At 36.0% G+C, this 17,741-nt stretch overlaps 1 protein-coding gene across 4 annotated transcripts in view; it reads left to right on the top strand.

The window, feature by feature from the left end:
* Nucleotides 1-17,741, top strand: part of MORC1 (MORC family CW-type zinc finger 1) — a 167,047-nt gene that overhangs the window by 108,288 nt on the left and 41,018 nt on the right. For all 4 annotated transcript variants that reach the window (XM_019839671.3, XM_045036903.1, XM_045036902.1 and 1 more), the window contains 3 exons: nucleotides 12,965-13,030; nucleotides 14,734-14,979; nucleotides 17,601-17,705. In XM_019839671.3, the coding sequence (XP_019695230.2) occupies nucleotides 12,965-13,030; nucleotides 14,734-14,979; nucleotides 17,601-17,705 (417 nt within the window). The remainder of the gene's footprint in view (nucleotides 1-12,964; nucleotides 13,031-14,733; nucleotides 14,980-17,600; nucleotides 17,706-17,741) is intronic.

Below are 17,741 nucleotides of genomic sequence, written 5' to 3'. Positions count from 1 at the left end.
TAAAAACTATATTTAAAGAATTATAGGTCAATTCCATAAGTAATCTTCATCCATCTATTAGTAGAAATGCATCTATCAGTAGAAATACCTGTCACTAATTAAGGAGGGAAAACTTTTGGAGGAACTAGTAACATTTTTCATTAAGGTCAATTTCATTTAACACACTTAACATGTGCCAATTTATTTTAGTTCGCTAATTATATGTTATCCCTGTCTCCACAGAAGATATTTTGATAGATAAAACTGAAATACCCTACTTTTTGTCTTAATGCTTTAGAAAACTTTTTTCTAATCTTACTTTTTAGTGTTTTGTTTTGGTCTTTTGCCTTTAATTCTGCAGAATTATTAAATTAAGTGTGCAAGTATTACCTCTGTATTTATTATGATCCGGGCACTGCACTAAATCCACATTTTTAAAAATATTTTCTTTGTTTTTCAGTGTAGTTTTAGGTTTACTATAAAGTTGAGAGGAAGATACAGAGATTTCCCATACACCCCATGCCCCCACACGTTATTCATAGCCTTCCCCATTATTCATATCCCCCACCAGAGTGGTACATTTGTTATAATTGGTGAACCTACTTTGACATGTCATAATTACCCGAAGTCCATAGATCCTTAAGGTTCACTATTGGTGTACAATCTATGGGTTTGAACAAATGGATGATGACATATACCTGTCATTATAGTATCATGCAGAATATACTTATTGCCCTAAAAATACTTACTCTGTGCTTTGTTTATCTCTTTCCACTCAACCCCTGGCAACCCGTGATCTCTTTACTGTCTCCATAGTTTTGTGTTTTCCAGGATGTTGTGTAGGAGGAGTCATAAATCGTATGTAGACTTTTTAGATTGGCTTCTTTCACGTCGTAATATGCACTTAAGTTTCCTTATATCTTTTCATGGCTTTATAGCTCATTTCTTCCTATCACTGCATGATATTTCATTGCTGGATACACCAGTTTATCCGTTCACCTACCAAAGTAGATCCTAGTTACTTCCAAGGTTGGGAAATTTTAAATAAAGCCGCTATAAACATCCATGTGGAAGTTTTGTTTGGATGTAGATTTTCAACTCTTTTGGGCAGACACCAAGAAGCGCTATTGCTGGATCGTCTATTTAGCTTTCTAAGAAACTGCCAAGCTGTCTTCCAGAGTGGCTGTGCCATTTTGCTTTCCTACCAACAGTGAACGATGGCTCCTGTTGCTCCACATCTTCACCAGTATTTGGTGTTCAATGTTTTAGATTTTGGCCACTCTAATAGATGCGCAGCGGTGTCGTTTTGATTTACATTTCCCTGATGACCTGTGATGTGGAGCATATTTTAATATACTTAGTTTCCATCTGTGTGTCTTTGGTGAACTCTCAAGATTTTTGGCTTATGTTTAAATTGGATTGTTTTCTTATTGACTGAATTTTAAGAGATTTGCTTTTTGCATATATTTTGGATAACCATTGTTTATGAGATGTTTCTTGTGTAAATATTTTCTCCAAGTCTGTGGCGTATCTTCTCATTGTCTTGATCCATTGGTTTTTATTTAAAGGCCACTGCTCAGATAAATGAGGTAAGTTTCAGAGAGGAAGCCAGGTAGGTTGAGGGGTCAGAAAGGAAAGAAGTGGGAGCCATGAGTAATAAGCTACTCTTAAAAGAAACTTTGTATTGAAGGGGCAGAGAAAGGGTTGTGGCTAAAGGGTTAGGGGGGTAGGGTTGAGGTAAATTTGTAGTTAGGAGAAGTTTGACAATGTTTCTGGACTAAGAAGGGAGCCAGTGAGACTCATAGCACACGTGAGGCCTGACTGATACAGAAAGATTTCAGCAAAGACAGGAAGGATTACTTGGACGCAGTTAGAGAGTTTAAGTTAGGGTAAGAGGAGAGACATTTTTTCCCTCTGAGATTGTGGGAGAGAATGTCAGGGGGTTCATACACACCTAATACCTAGTTTTGTTTTTTTCTAAAGAAGAGTCAGGGCCATCTGCTGATGGTGAAAGAGGCAAGCTTTGTGTGCAGAGCATGATGAAGATTTGAAACAACCTTTGTCAAGGGGCACAGAAGCTAACCAAGGATGAATAAAACAATAAGTCCGGAGAGGATGAGAACCAGGCCTTTTTTTTATGGTGTGTTTTCAGCAGTAATGCAAACTTTACAGCCTGAAATTGCTGAGCACACGGGGAAAATGATCAATGATCTGATTGATTTAAGGCTGGGGTTTATTGTGTTGGGTGTGGCCAAGCATAGCTGAAGTGATGAACTGTTTTTCTCAGGCAGAATGGGGAATGGAAAGGAAGCCAAGAGGGGGTGTGGCAGATTGAGAGAAAAGAGAAGAACTGAAGGAATAAAAGTTTCAGTAGCTATGAAGAACATTAATAATCCTGAGAGAAATAGGAGAACTGTAAATTATAAGGAAGCAAAAGGATTTCAGAGCTGGATAGTGTTTAAGGGACAGAAAGATTGGTGTAAGTTCACTTAATTTGAGCAGTTCCTGGAATTCCACGGTGAAGTATGTGATGAAATTGAGGAGAAAGATAAAACAGGACTCGTAAGAGAATTGGACCCAACATATTAAGGATATGGTGTACCTTTACTGTAGATACAGTGAAATGACTCATTGACTGTAGTGAAACTTTCTGGGTATAGAGCCATGCAGGGAAAGGAAGATCTTCAGTGTGGCTGTCTTTGAATGCCTCTTTCCCTAACTACTACTGTGTTCTTCCAATTATGAGTGAATTTTGCCTTCATCTGGAGGCATTACTACTGGCATCTGGAGGTCATTTCAGTGTCTGGTATTGGCTTCTGTATCGCCTTAAAATATTTTATTTGACTAGCATTATTGATGTGTTTCTGTTCAAAGTGTAGTTGAGACATTTTAATTTTTGCTGCGTTTTTCTGTAATGTCTAAAGTTCTGTGGAAACACAACTCTGAAATTAATATAGAAGAGGAAAGTTTATGGAATTTGTAAAAGTTTTTGTTTACTCACAATTTTAGTTTAGTGATGTGATTAGTAGAGGTTGAAAGTCATTACAATAAAATTATATAGCAAAAAGTGATGATCTTTAAGCCAGTACCCAAAATGATACAAACCTAAATAATTGAACTGTATCATACATATAGTGTCACTAGGCTAGGCTCGATCCATTTTGCGGTATCAGGAACAAAACTCATCCTAGGGTGATGCAAGCATTGGAAGAGAGTGTATACGGGCATTTAATGCAAAGCATCTCAAAGAGGCGATAATATCCAACGAGAGTGAGAAGTAGTCGTATTATGCATGTAGAATAAGCTTGTGGCAGTGTTTCAGCTGTGTGGAATAGATGAGCTATGGGCTCCGGGGGCATCTCTTTATCTTTTCAATCATCAACATTTTATTGAGTACCTGTAAAGTGCTAAACATTGTTAGGTATTGCACATAAAACATGTGTTTGGAAGTTTCCAATCTATCGAGAGAGACATGCATGTTAGCATACAACTAAGTGTGATCCATACCATGATAAAGGGAGGTAGAAGTGTTACAATCGGAGACTTCTGCTATAAATGTGGCTATACAGACTTAGCATTTTCCGATTCTACTTCTGGAAGCCTTCTAAGAGCAACAAGGAAAACAGAAAACAAAAATGTGAACCCAAATTTCAGTCATACTAGAAGACATATATACTAACGTATTGCTCGGGGCTGCTCGAAGCTGCCAAGATACTACAGGAAATCCACAGGAGGCAGGGGAAAGAAGTGGAAGAAACAGCCTAGCAGTAGCACATCTAAAGAATTAATACAAATACTCTTAGTGAAAAAGGGTACTTCTGGAGATGGAAAAGCTCTAGCCATCATCTACTTTAGCCAGGAGGCAACAAGAACCCTACTGGACTTACTCTGATTCATAGAAGTAGATGTGAAATGCACATGAAAGTACTCAAAAGCTGTATTTGCAGAAGCTGTGTGTATGTGTATGTGTGGAGATGAGAAGAAAAGAAGTTTGGCTTGGGGTGGAGGGCAAACTTGCCTAGAATCTTGTCCTCCCTTTCTATAGAAAACTCGGGGAAAGATCTAGTCCTGGAAATCCTAACTCTTATATGTTTAAGAAATGAGCTAGTATAGCAGCTAAACAAGATGTCATACAAAAAGAAAAAAAAGATTCCAGTAAAATATGAACAAGACAAAATATAAATATATAACATAAAAATAAGAATCCATAAGAAAAAAAGGAAAACCCAGTAAAATATAAATGATATGACAAAAAAGAAGCAACTACATCCACTTCTGATAAAAACTCACATCAAATCAGGAGCAGAAGAAAACTGTCTCAATGTGATAAAGGGAAATCTACAAAAAAAACCTGACAGGTAGAATTGTGCTTAGTAGTGAAAAACTAAATTGTCTTCTCCTACGATCAGGAATTAAGCAAGGTTTGCTCTCACCACAGTTCAGCATTAGATAGGAAGTTCTAGGCAGTGCAAGAAAGTAAGAAAAAGATGCAACAATGTGGTTGGAACTAGAGTATATTATGCTAAGCGAAATAAGTCAGAGAAAAACAGATGTCATATAATTTCACTCATGTGTGGAATTTGAGAAACTTAACAGATGAACACAGGGGAAGAGAAGGAAAAATAAGACAGAAACAGAGAGGGAGGCAAACCATAAGAGGCTCCTAAATACAGAGAACAAGCTGAGGGTTGATGGGGGTGGTGGTTGGGAGAGAAGGGTAAATGGTAACAGGTGGGCATCAAGGAGGGCACTTATTGGGATGAGCACTGGGTGTCATATGTAAGAGATGAATCACTGGGTTTTACTCCTGAAGGTAATACTATACTGTATGTTAACTAACTTGAGATAATAATTAAAAAACCTAAGAAAAAAGAAAGTAAGAAAAAGAAACAAAAGGCATTCAGATTGCAGATGAAGAGGCAAACTGTTTTTCTTTTTAGTTGTGACAGTTTATGTACGAAGTCAGATGGTATCTATAAAAAAAGTTACTAAAACTAGTGAAGGGAGCTTAGCAAGGTTGCAGGGCACAAAATTAGTATATAAAAATCAACTATTTCTACATACTAGCAGCAAGAAATTGAAAATTAAAATAAAAAACAATACTATGTACAGTAACATTAAAATATATGAACTACTATAGGAAGGAGAGTCAATAAAAAATTTAAAAAGTATGTGAAATACTTAGGGAGAGATTTAACAAAAAAATATGCAAGGCCTGTACACTGGAAACTACAAAACATTGCTGAAAAAATTACATGAGACAAATAAATGGAGAGATAACCTATGTTCATGGGTTTGTAGATCCAATATTGTTAAGATGTCAGTTCTCCCCAACTGGTCTATAGACTTAACCCAACCTCAGTCAAAATTTATGCAAGATTTGTTTTTGGTAGAAATTGCAAATGTTCCCAAATCATGTGGAATGACAACAGTAATCAAAATAGCATTGAAATAGAACAGTTGGTGGACTGACATTACCTAATTTCAAGACTTATAAACCTGCAGCAATCATGACAGTGTGGTATTGATGTGAAAGGAGACAAATAGAGCAGTAGAATGAGAATCCAAAAATAGACTCACACATATATGTTCAGTTGTTTTTCAATAAAGGGACTAATGCGTTTCAGTGGGAGAAAGAGCAACCTTTCAACAAATGATACCAAAACACTTGGATAGCCCTATGTCCCCCAAATAATGGACCTTGACTCTTACCTCAGTACTAAAATTATCTTGAAATGGGCCATAAGCTTAAATGTAAAAGCTTACATTTAAAACCACCCAAAAGACAAATTATGGTCTGTCCAATCAGTGGAATACTTTCTACATCAGTAGAAAGCAATGAACCACTCATCCACACAACAACACATAGTAATTTCAAAATAGTTCTTCCCAGTGAAAGAACCAGAAAAAAATGCATAATTTATGATTCCACTTAATCATTCTAGAAAATGAAGGTAATCTATATTGAGAGAAAGCAGATCAGTGGTTGCCCATGGATTGGATGGGGGTAGGAAGGGGTGTAGAGAGGGCCAAAAGGAGCACAAGGAAACTTTTGGGCATGATAAGTATGTTCATTTTCTTGATGATTATGATGACTTTATACATATGTCAGATCTTATCACATTGTACACTTGAGTTATGTGCAATGAATTATATGTCAAATTATATCTCAATATAGCTGGAAATGTAAAAAAAGTTGACACAGATCAGAAGGAAATTTTACACACACATTTAGAAACAAGTTTTTACTTAGTAAAAAAATTTTTTTTAAAAAGTTATTTTTATGAAGGAAGACCTCAAAGAAGAAATATAAGTATTTAGGAAGAGATGTTGAAATACAAAGAAACAGTACAGTTAAAAAATGATTTGGTAGAACTCAAGGAAGAAATAGGAAAAATAAATCATACAATTGGAAAGAATTACAAAGGCAGATTATCACTCTGATAAACACAGTGGGAATATAAAATTTTTAATGTTTATTTTTGAGAGAGAGAGAGAGTGTGTGTGTGCACAAGTGGGGGAGGGGCAGAGAAAGAGGGAGACAGAATCCAAATCAGGCTCCAGGCTCTGAGCTGACAGCACAGAGCTTGACGCAGGGCCTGAACCCATGAACCGTGAGATCATGACCTGAGCCAAAGTTGGATGCTTAACCGACTGAGCCACCCAGGTGCCCCAACACAGTGGAAATATAGAGTGGGGGTCAGCACACTATTACCCATTAACCAGATCTAGCTCACTACCTATTCATGTATGGCCCTTAGACTGAAAGTAATTTTTATGTTATTGGATGATTGAAAAAAGAAGAACATGCAACAGAGACTATAGTGGTCTACAAAGTCTAAAATATTTACTATCTAGCCCTTTACAGAAAAAGTTTGCTATCCCCTGGTATAGAGGATAAATGTGAAAAAGCAAATAAAATGAATAGAAATTAGGAAGGGCTTACTTATAGTTACAAAGAAAATGATAATAGAAGTAGAAAAAGGAGATTCAGTATTAGCATAATTGGAATACCCAGGGAAAAAGTAAGGGAAGGACACACTTTTAAAGATATAAGTCAGGAAAACTTTTAATTCAAACAAAACCAAAAACCTTGAAGCTACATATCTGAAACAGTACACTGCATGGTAGGGTAAACTATCCCAGAATAGTCAACAATAAGACATATCCTAGAAAAGTTACTCAACTGTACAGCAAAAGATAATATGTTTTGATGAATAGGCATAAAGATCAAATCACTTATAGAGACAAAAAAGTTCAGATTGGCTTCAAATTTTCTACAAAAATAAAAAGCTCAAGTGATAGGAAGTAAAAACTGTAAGATTCTCAAGGAAAGGAGGTGTAAACCAAGAATTTTATATTCAGCACACCATTCTTCAAATAAAAAGCCTACAAACAAAAAGTTTTGAAAAAAAGAATCCCTTTTTGAGAAAAACAAGTAAAGATCAAATTTCAACCAGCCAAGAGACATCTGAAAATTCTATACCAAAAAACCTGAATATAATCATTTACTGTATTTAATTATAGGCTATAGGCTGTAAATATAGTTAAACTGTAGTCTCAAACATATGTGACATTAGGTATCAAACTGAATGTAAATGTCCTGGCAATCTAGAAATTCAACTAACAAAACAAAGGAAGCCAAAGATGAAAGGTGAATGGTGATTTGTTCACCATAGAAGATTTGTCTGTCATAGAAGACCAAGAAGTATCACTGAAATTTAAGCATACTTTTCCGTACTGATGTAAATACTGAGAAAGAGAAAGTCAGTAAATATCAGACAGCTGAAGAAAAGAGAGGAGATGAAATAAACAAATTTTATCTTCATCCAGAGTAGGAAACTTATAGATACTGTCTCAGTATCTATAGAACTAAGAATAACTAAGAACTAAAGAATAAGAACTAAATAACTAAAGAACTAAATAACTAAGAACTAAAGAACTAAGAATAAGAGTTTTATAAAATTATCATTGTTCAGACATTAGACAACACAAAGAAATAAAAGGCATCCAAATCAACCAGGAGGAGGTCAAACTCTCACTCTTCTCGGATGACATGATACTCTATATGGAGAACCCAAAAGATTCCACCAAAAAAACCTGCCAGAACTGATTCATGAATTCGGCAAAGTTGCAGTATATAAAATCAATGCACAGAAATCATTTGCATTCCTATACACCAACAATGAAGCAACAGAGAAATCAAGAAATCGGTCCTATTTACAATCGCATAAAAACCCATAAAATACCTAGGAATAAATCTAACCAAAGAGGTGAAAAATGTATACACTGAAAACTTAGAAAGCTTATGAAAGAAATTGAAGAAGACAAAAAAAAAAAAAAAAAGGAAAAAAAATTCCATGCTCCTGGATAGGAAAAACAAATACTGTTAAAATGTCTATACTACCGAAGCAATCTACATAGTCAATGCAATCCCTATCAAAATAACACCAGCATTCTTCACAGAGCTAGAACAAACAATCCTAAAATTTGTATAGAACCAGAAAAGACCCCAAATAGCCAAAGCAATCTTGAAAAAGAAAACCAAAGCAGGAGGCGTCACAATCCCGGACTTCAAGCTGTATTACAAAGTTGTAATCATCAAGATAGTATGGTACTGGCACAAAAACAGACAGATCAATGGAACCGAATAGAGAACCCAGAAATGGACCTACAAATGTATGGCCAACTGATTTTTGACAAAGCAGGAAAGAATATCCAGTGGAATAAAGACAGTCTCTTCAGCAAGTGGTGCTGGGAAAATTGGACAGTGACATGCAGATAAATGAACCTGGACCATTTTCTTATGCCATACAAAAAAATAAACTCAAAATGGATGAAAGACCTAAATGTAAGACAGGAAGCCATCAAAATCCTCAAGGAGAAAGTAGGCAAAAACCTCTTTGATCTTGGCTACAGCAACTTCTTACTCAACACATCTCTGGAGGCAAGGGAAACGAAAGCAAAAATGAACTATTGGGACTTCATCAAAATAAAAAGCTTCTTCACAGCAAAGGAAACAATCAGCAAAACTAAAAGGCAACCAATGGGATGGGAGAAGATATGCAAACGACATAACAGATAAAGGGTTAGTATCCAAAATCTATAAAGAACTTATCAAAGTCAACATCCAAAAAACAAATAATATATTGAAGGAATGGGCAAAAGACATGAATAGACACTTCTCCAAAGAAGACATCCAGATGGCCAACCAACCCATGAAAAAATGCGCAACCTCACTCATCATCAGGGAAATACAAATCAAAGCCACAATGAGATACCACCTCACACCTATCAGAATAACTAACATTAACAACTCAGGCAACAATAGATGTTGGAGAGGCTGAGGAGAAAGAGGATCTCTTTTGCACTGCTGGTGGGAATGCAAACTGGGGGTGCAGCCACTCTGGAAAAGAGTATGGACGTTCCTCAAAAAATTAAAAATAAAACTACCCTACAACCCAGCAATTACACTACCAGGTGTTTATCCAAGGGATATAGGTATGCTGTTTCAAAGGGACACATGCACCCCATGTTTATAGGAGCACTATGTACAGTAGCCAAAGTATGGAAAGAGCCAAAATGTCCATCAATGGATGAATGGATAAGGAAGATGTGGTGTGTGTGTGTGTGTGTGTGTGTGTGTGTGTGTGTATACACACACACATATGTATATATGTATATATATATACATACACACACACAATGGATATATGTATACACACACACACACACACACACACACACACACACTGGAGTATTACTCAACAATCAGAAAGAATGAAATCTTGCCATTTGCAACTACATGGATGGAACTAGAGGGTATTATACTACCTCTAGTGAAATCAGCCAGAGAAAGACAAATATCATATGACTTCACTCATATGAGGACTTTAAGAGACAAAACAGATGAACAAAAGGGAAGGGAAGCAAAAGGAATAAAAAAAAACAGGGAGGGAGACAAAACATAAGAGACTCTTAAATATGGAGAACAAACCAAGGGTTACTGGAGGGGTTGTGGGAGGGGGCATTAAAGAATCTACTCCTGAAATCACTGTTGCACTATATGCTAACTAACTTGGATGTAAATTGAAAAAATAAAATAAAATAAAAATTTAAAAAAATTATCATTGTTGGTAGCCAATAGGCAAAAAACAAAAACAAAAACAAACAAAAACCCCACAACCTGCATTATATCAGGTAAAACAAAGAAAATGGACTGTATCATTAAAAATTTAAGACAAATTATAAAAACAAAATAAAATAATATGACAACTAATACCAACCACATATATGGTATCAACAAATATGAATGGCCTAAACCTTATGTTAATAAAGGGCAAGGAACTTTAGGTTACATCACAAAGCAAAGTTCAATCCTGTGCTATACACAAGACATGCATCTAAAGTGACAATTCAGAAAAATTGAAAATGTTATTTCAAACAAATGTACAAGTATAGTGGCCCAGCTTAATATCAGTTTGGAAATCAAGGGGAAAAAACATTAAATGTCCAAGGAAGGGCATTTAATTAAACTAAAGTCTTCAATATGCAATAAAGATGTATCAATTACAAATCTCTCACATCAGCTAATGTAGTGTTTAGTTCCATAAAGCAAAAACCTACAAATGGTACATGGAAAAAGAGTCAATCGTGCTAGTAATAGGAAACTTTAATTTTCTCTCAGCCTAGAAATACAAAACAATCCAACATCTGTAATAATAAGGTATATATAATTGATATATACTCTGTACTCTCAAAATAGAGACTGTACTTTTTATCAGTGCTCTTGAAATAGTCACAAGGATGACTGTATGCTGAGCCACCAAAAAGCCTTGTGGAGACAATGTAACAGTGTTTATCAAAGTTACAAATGCATGTACCTTTTGATCCAGAAATTGGACTTTTAGAAACTGATTACATATACATACACAAATATGAATTAACTATTTACAAAATTACCTATTTTACACATCATTACAACATACTTTGTAGAGTACAATATTAAGAAGACTTAAATGTTTATTAACAGGTCTGGTTAAATAATTTTTTATGCAATTTATTGGGATATAATACATCTGTAATAGGAAATGAAGAAGCTTTTTAAGTACTAATGGAGAAAGATCTCTAGGATGTATCCTTAAGTGAAAAAGCAAGATGCAGACTGTATGTATAATATACTACCATTTTTGCATACCTCAAATCTGTGGGGAAAACTTATATATGCTTCCGTATGAGGTATAAACAGATGTCTGGAAAGATAAACAGAAAAGTAACAGCAGTGGAATGTGAACTGGACAAATGAAGAATGGAGTAATCAGGAGATTTCTAAAAAATACGTACTTTTAAAAATGTATATTGCTTCATGTGAATATATTTTCTACATAAATATCTAAAAAGAAATAATGCCACGGGGGCATAGAAAATAAAGCAATTAATTCTCCCTTGGTGGATGAGGGGGAAGTGAACTAGAAGCAAGAAAAACAGGATTATAGAAAATTGTTCAATCAAGAGATGATAAAAAGCTTTAAACAATATGGTGACTTGAGGCTAGTGTAAAATTAAAAAAAAAAAGATTTAAGAGAAGAAATCCACAGGACTTTATCACTGATTAGGTGGAGAGGGTTGAGGGTGATGATTAACCAAGGATAACCTAGCTTGGGTAACTGGGTGTTTGGTGATGTCACTGGTGAAAAGAGGGAATGTATTAGGAAGTACTGGTTGAAAGTGGGTGCAGATATAAAAGGAAATAATGAATTCAGCTTTGGAAGAGTTGTCTTGAAGGGTACCAGCAGTTTATAGAATGTTCCAAGAGGCATCCGGATCTCAAGACAGGGAAAAAGGCACCATTTCAAACTCTAAACCATCCACATCCGAAAATTTTTCAGCAGAGAGCAGAGCCAACCCTCAATCATCCAGGACTCCCAATTTCAGGGGAAATTGGAAGAGGAAAGTAAATTTTATGTCCTAGAGAATCTGGCCACTGAGCTGGTTATCACATTGGTGTTTGTGGCTCAGTAAACATTAATGGCTGTACTACACAAAGGAGGTCCAGACAGACCCCCTTACCAGGGTCTATTCCGAAGGGGAGTGAACCTGAGCATGGGGTACAGGGCCTGTATTACTCTTTATCTTTTCTCTGTGTATTTAGTCAACATCTCATCCTTTTAACGTGCCCATCATGACATCAAAATACTAGCTTAAAAGGTACTTATTTTTCAGGGAGAGCAGATGCTTCCTCTCTCTCTAGCTGTGCCTATGAGTACAATGCAGCATCCAGTTATTAGGGACACAGTTAAGGCCTGTCTACCGTCAGAAGTCCCTTCAGGCTCAGGCCTCGAGCTCTGAACTAAACAGAGCTATTGCTGAAGGTCAGGATTTAGTCCAGATGCTGGGACCTGCAAACAGGGAATAAAGAGTCTCCAGAGAAAGGGTACAGGGGCTGTGGAGACATGTTTGATACAGTGGTACCCTGAAATTGCTCATGAGACATCTGATCTGTAATGCTTTGACAAGTCATTGCCTTCTCTTATGTTATCCAGTCATCCCTAATCAGAACATTGCTGCAGTAGATCTACTCTGAAAGGGACCCCTTAGTAATTATCAGTGAGGGTATGCAATCTTTTTGTTTTAATTTTTATTTTTTAATGTTTATTTATTTTTGAGAGAGAGAGAGAGAGAGAGAGAGAGAGAGAGAGAGAGAGAGAGCATGAGTGGGAGAGGGGCAGAGAAACAGGGAGACATAGAATCTGAAGCAGGATCCAGGCTCTGAGCTGTCAGCACAGAGCCTGATGCGGGACTCGAACTTACAAACTGTGAGATCATGACCTGAGCCAAAGTCACTTAACCGACTGAGCCACCCAGTCACCCTGAGGGTATACAATCTTGAAATGTCTTTAAGAAATGAAGAATATTTAATTATTATAATATTCATATTGAAAGTTACTTTTACTTACATTGATCTAATGATTTTTTTTCATAAAAGCCTCAGTTTATACCAACAAGAAGAATCATGGAGTTCACTACTACCTGCCGAACTTCAGCATCTAAGGTGAGTAATTAAAGTAGGATTTAGCCATTTGTGTCATGTTTCCCATTTGAAGAGTAAGACTTCATCAAGGGCTAAATGTCATCATGGTTCGGTTAGTGAAGCACTAATACATATTTTTAATTGCCATTTTTTTTATTAGAGTGATACATGTTTATTAGGAAGAACTTAGAAGATAAAGTATAAATAAGAAAATTTAAATACCCATTGTCCTACTGTCTGGAGATGATGACCATTTTAAATGTTTTAATATATTTCCCATATTTTCTATGGTTTTATATATACATATATACATATATACATATACATAATCATATACATAGATTGCTTTAATTTATGGCTATATATCAGCCTAAAAATATGTTATTAATTCCTACATTGTTCCTTGTGTTTCCTAAATGTCATATTACATTATATCCTTCAAATGTCTGTTATTATCTAAAATTTAGAGTTTAGAGGGAATTTTTTTTAAACTTTAGGGCTTTCCGGTTATACCAATTACACACAAGCACGCACATGCATGCACACATGCAAAACTCTACACTTTTATTTATTCATTTTTTATTTTTTATTTTTTATTTATTTTTTTAAAGTAGGTTCCATGACCTTGAGATCAAAGAGTCAGATGCTTTATCAACTGAGCCAGCCAGGTGCCCCAGAAGTACATTATTTTAGACCAGGTTTAGGGCTGACATTTTAATTTTAATTTTAATTTAATTTATTTTAATTTTAATTTAATTTTAGTTTTTGAATTTTCCAATCTTTTTTTTAATATAATTTATTGTCAAGTTAGCTAACATACAGTGTATACAGTGTGCTCTTGGCTTTGGGGGTAGATTCCCGTGGTTCATTGCTTATATACAACACCCAGTGCTCATCCCAACAAGTGCCCTCCTCAATGCCCATCACCCATTTTCCCCTCCTCCCTACCCACCCCCCTGCCCCATCAACCCTCAGTTCTCTGTGTTTAAGAGTCTCTTATGGCTTGCCTCCCTCTCTGTTTGAAACTATTTTTTCCCTTCCCTTCCCCCATGGTCTTCTGTTAAGTTTCTCAAATTCCACATATGAGTGAAAACATATGATATCTGCCTTTCTCTGACTGACTTATTTCACTTAGCATAATACCCTCCAGTTCCATCCACATTGCTACAAATGGCAGGATTTCATTATTTCTCACTGCCAAGTAGTATTCCATTATATATATAAACCATATCTTCTTTATTCATCAGTGGATAGACATTTGGGCTCTTTCCATAATTTGGCTATTGTTGAAAGCGCTGCTATAAACATTGTGGTACACGTGCCCCTATGTAGTTATCCATATTTCTTAACAGGCAGGTAAGATGAATACAGGATTGATAGACCCCATCCAGCCTTTAAGATAAATAGATTACTGATGTATACACACCAGGGAACCAAAGGCAAGTAAGTTGCTGTGGGGAGGAAGTCAGGAAGCATACCACATTCTCAGTTTGTACTTTTCTGCCATCTTTAGAATCAAAAGATTTCTGGACTCACCCCAGCTCTGCTGAATCAAATTCTGAATGAGCTAAAACAGTGCTAAAGTCTGTTTTCTACATTTCTGCTTTTTAAAGTGTTTATTAGTAATAAGTATCACCTCATTTCATAAGGTTTTGAGGGAGATGACAATTAATTATAAATAAGATGGCTACCAAATAATGAAAACATGTTCTTTGTTATTCAAGGAAAATACAAAAACTGAGAAAGTCAGGCCTTGGGGCCAGGACTTGAAGCAGGAGTCTCTTGCGTCCTTTGAGCTTTCTGTCAGCCACAGAGGCCAGAAAAAAAACACAGAAGGGACAGACTCTGAGGTGGAGTACATTGCAGAAGCTAACATTATGAAGAAGTCTATGCAGAAGAAAGCAAAACCTCAACAGCAGAGACATCCAGCAGCCCTGCCAGAAAACGTCAGACTAGCCAAGAGATCCCAGGTCTTTGTTTTTCTTTTCTTAGTCACAAAATGTATAGTAATTCACTTATTCTAGAAATAGCATTGGGTAAAAGTTTTGCTTCATTTCACATTTTTAAAGCTCTCTAATTATAGCATATACATTGTCATCTGACTTTCCAGGTCAGGGTCCCAATTTCTATTTTTTCTTCTCTATTCTCTTTTGGAGGAAAATCAGGTGGCAAATATCAGCACATCAGCACAGTGTGTGGAGAGTTCAACCAACTGAAGGACCCCAGAAACTGCCTGGATGGGAAAAGGATTTAAAATCTGTGTTTAAGAGAGACTATGCATATAGGATAAGCCTGTAACCTTGAGGATTTTGCATTCAATGCCTTTATAGCAAAAATGCTTAGCTTTATTTCATAATCGGTAGTTACCCCTCTAGTTGAGATTCTGAAAAATAGGATGTAATGTCGATAATACAATTAAGTGTTGAGACTGATTTTAACAAATGAACCACCACGTAATTCCCAAGTGAGTTTGCTTCTTTTAAAAGACTCACTACACTTTTATTCTTAGAATGTTACTCTAGCTTAATTCCATTTTGAGAACTTGCTCTTAGATTCAGCTTATAATAATAAGAATACCTCCAACTGAGTGGGCATTTACCTGTGCCAGATTCAGTGCTAAGCGGTTACAGGCAGTATCTCACTACCGGTTAAAATCTTTTGTTAGCCGAAATTCATTGCCTAGGTTATCTGCCTTCTTCATCAAATTTGATTTCTAATGCCTTTTTAGTCTTCCCTAAAATTAAATTTACCCTTAAAGAGTAGAGATGGGCCACCAGAGAAAATATTCAAATAAATTACCATAGACACTGGAAGCAATAAACTGATTTGATCAGCAAATATCCACCGAACTTCACCCTGTGTAAAGATACTGTGTTAAGCACTGTAGGAGACAAGATATTTTCAGCATGGTTCTTTCAAAAGGAATTATTCTGAATAATTGTTGTGCTGCAAAAATATCTCACACATTCTTTTGTAAAATCTTTGGCAAATGGTGTATAGACTCTTAGAAAAATCTTTAGTGACAGAAACTTACTACCTGCCAAGGTAGCCTTTCTCATTCCATTTTTGGGTAGCTCATTCTCTTAAAATATTTGAAGTCTAGATTAAGAATTGAAGAAGATAGATGAGGAGACTGTGGAATTCTCTATAAACATTTGAAAAATGAATTTAACCGAATTTTAAAGTGCAGTTGAAACAACTTTCAATCAGTTGAGGGTTATTTCCAATAAACTTCTAACATCCTGTCCAGTAAATACACTGAGCATTACCACTACCAGAGGAAGTGCAGGGAGTGTAATTAATTTTAACATTAGCCTAAGTAAATGGAATTAGGAAGGCAGATATGCTCCATGTAAATCTTGTAATGTTTCCCAAAAGCTTGATAACAATGGCTCTCGCATTAGCTAATGTTTTAGCTTAAATGTACCACAGTTCAGCTTTATTAACAGAGGTAATTAATTAATTGTTCTTCCTAGAGAATTGTTTTTATCACAGTCTTGTATTTCTCAGAAGTTTCCCCTTCCTTTATGCTAAACAACTTTGTCCCCATTTCCTGAAAGCAAGGGTCCCAATAAAAATAATACTCTTATTGTTTCCTACATCTGCATCTTTTAATTCCTTTTAATTTTCTCTCAATGTCCTTTGTTAATTCACTGAGCAAACATATACTAAGCATTTATGCTGGGCCAGGTGCTTAGGACTCAGAGACTGACACAGTTCTTGCTCTCGAGAAGCTGAGAGTCTACCTTTAGCCATGCCAATCAAAGGAGACCTTTCCCTGTATCATAAATGTTTCATATCAGCTGTTTTCCCACCTTTTTAAGTATGAGGATATCTTTTCAAGAAATTACCGCAGACATCTCACATAATACTAGACATGCCTAGGATCTGTTGGTTAAGAACTATATAAAGGGGCACCTGGATGGTTCAGTTGATTGAGTGTATAACTTTGGCTCAGGTCATGATCTTGTAGTTCGTGAGTCTGAGCCCTGCATAGGGCTCGCTGCTGTCAGTGAGGAGCCTGCTTCACATCCTCTGTCCCCCTTTCTCTATGCCCTTCCCCTGCTCTCTCACTTGCCCTCCCTCTGTCTCTCTCACTCTCAAATAAAATAAAATAAAATAAAATAAAATAAAATAAGAACTACATAAGAGAAAGCCATCATAGATATTTTGAAATGAATGATATCTTATGTCCCCCCAGCAACATCTACATAAATTTTAAGAACAATGTGTCTATCCATATGAGACATTATTTATAATGTTCAGTGTATGGGCAATAATTCAGGGAGATTGTTTGCAAACTACTACAAGCCCTTTGATTCACTGTTGATCCCCATAGTCTACAGCACTCATTTCATGCTTAATCTGCCTGATGATAGTTTTACTTTATTGTATATTGTCATTTAACTTTTGTAAGTACTTACTTACATCATATACTTCTTGAGGGCAAATATCAGATATTGAATGTCCTATTTATCCTACAGAAGTTTGCTTCTGTGCAGAAGTTAACAGAAGCTGAATAAAGGTGATTTAATGTGTACCAGTGATTGCTGCTAACTCTCATGTATTTTTTGTTGATATCCTGCCATAGGCCTCTTCTAGGGAGATGAGTAGGAAGCAGAACAAAAATCTTGTGCCAGAATGTAAGGCTTTGACCGAAGTTGAAACCAGCGACAGCGATCCAGATATAATCCTGGTGAGATAAATTTTACCGACTAAGTGACACCTTGAT

Source organism: Felis catus, chromosome C2 (assembly GCF_018350175.1).
Source record: "Felis catus isolate Fca126 chromosome C2, F.catus_Fca126_mat1.0, whole genome shotgun sequence".
Lineage (NCBI taxonomy): Eukaryota > Metazoa > Chordata > Mammalia > Carnivora > Felidae > Felis > Felis catus.
Note: the sequence above shows the minus strand (reverse complement) of the source record. Positions and strands in the feature narration are given on the sequence as shown.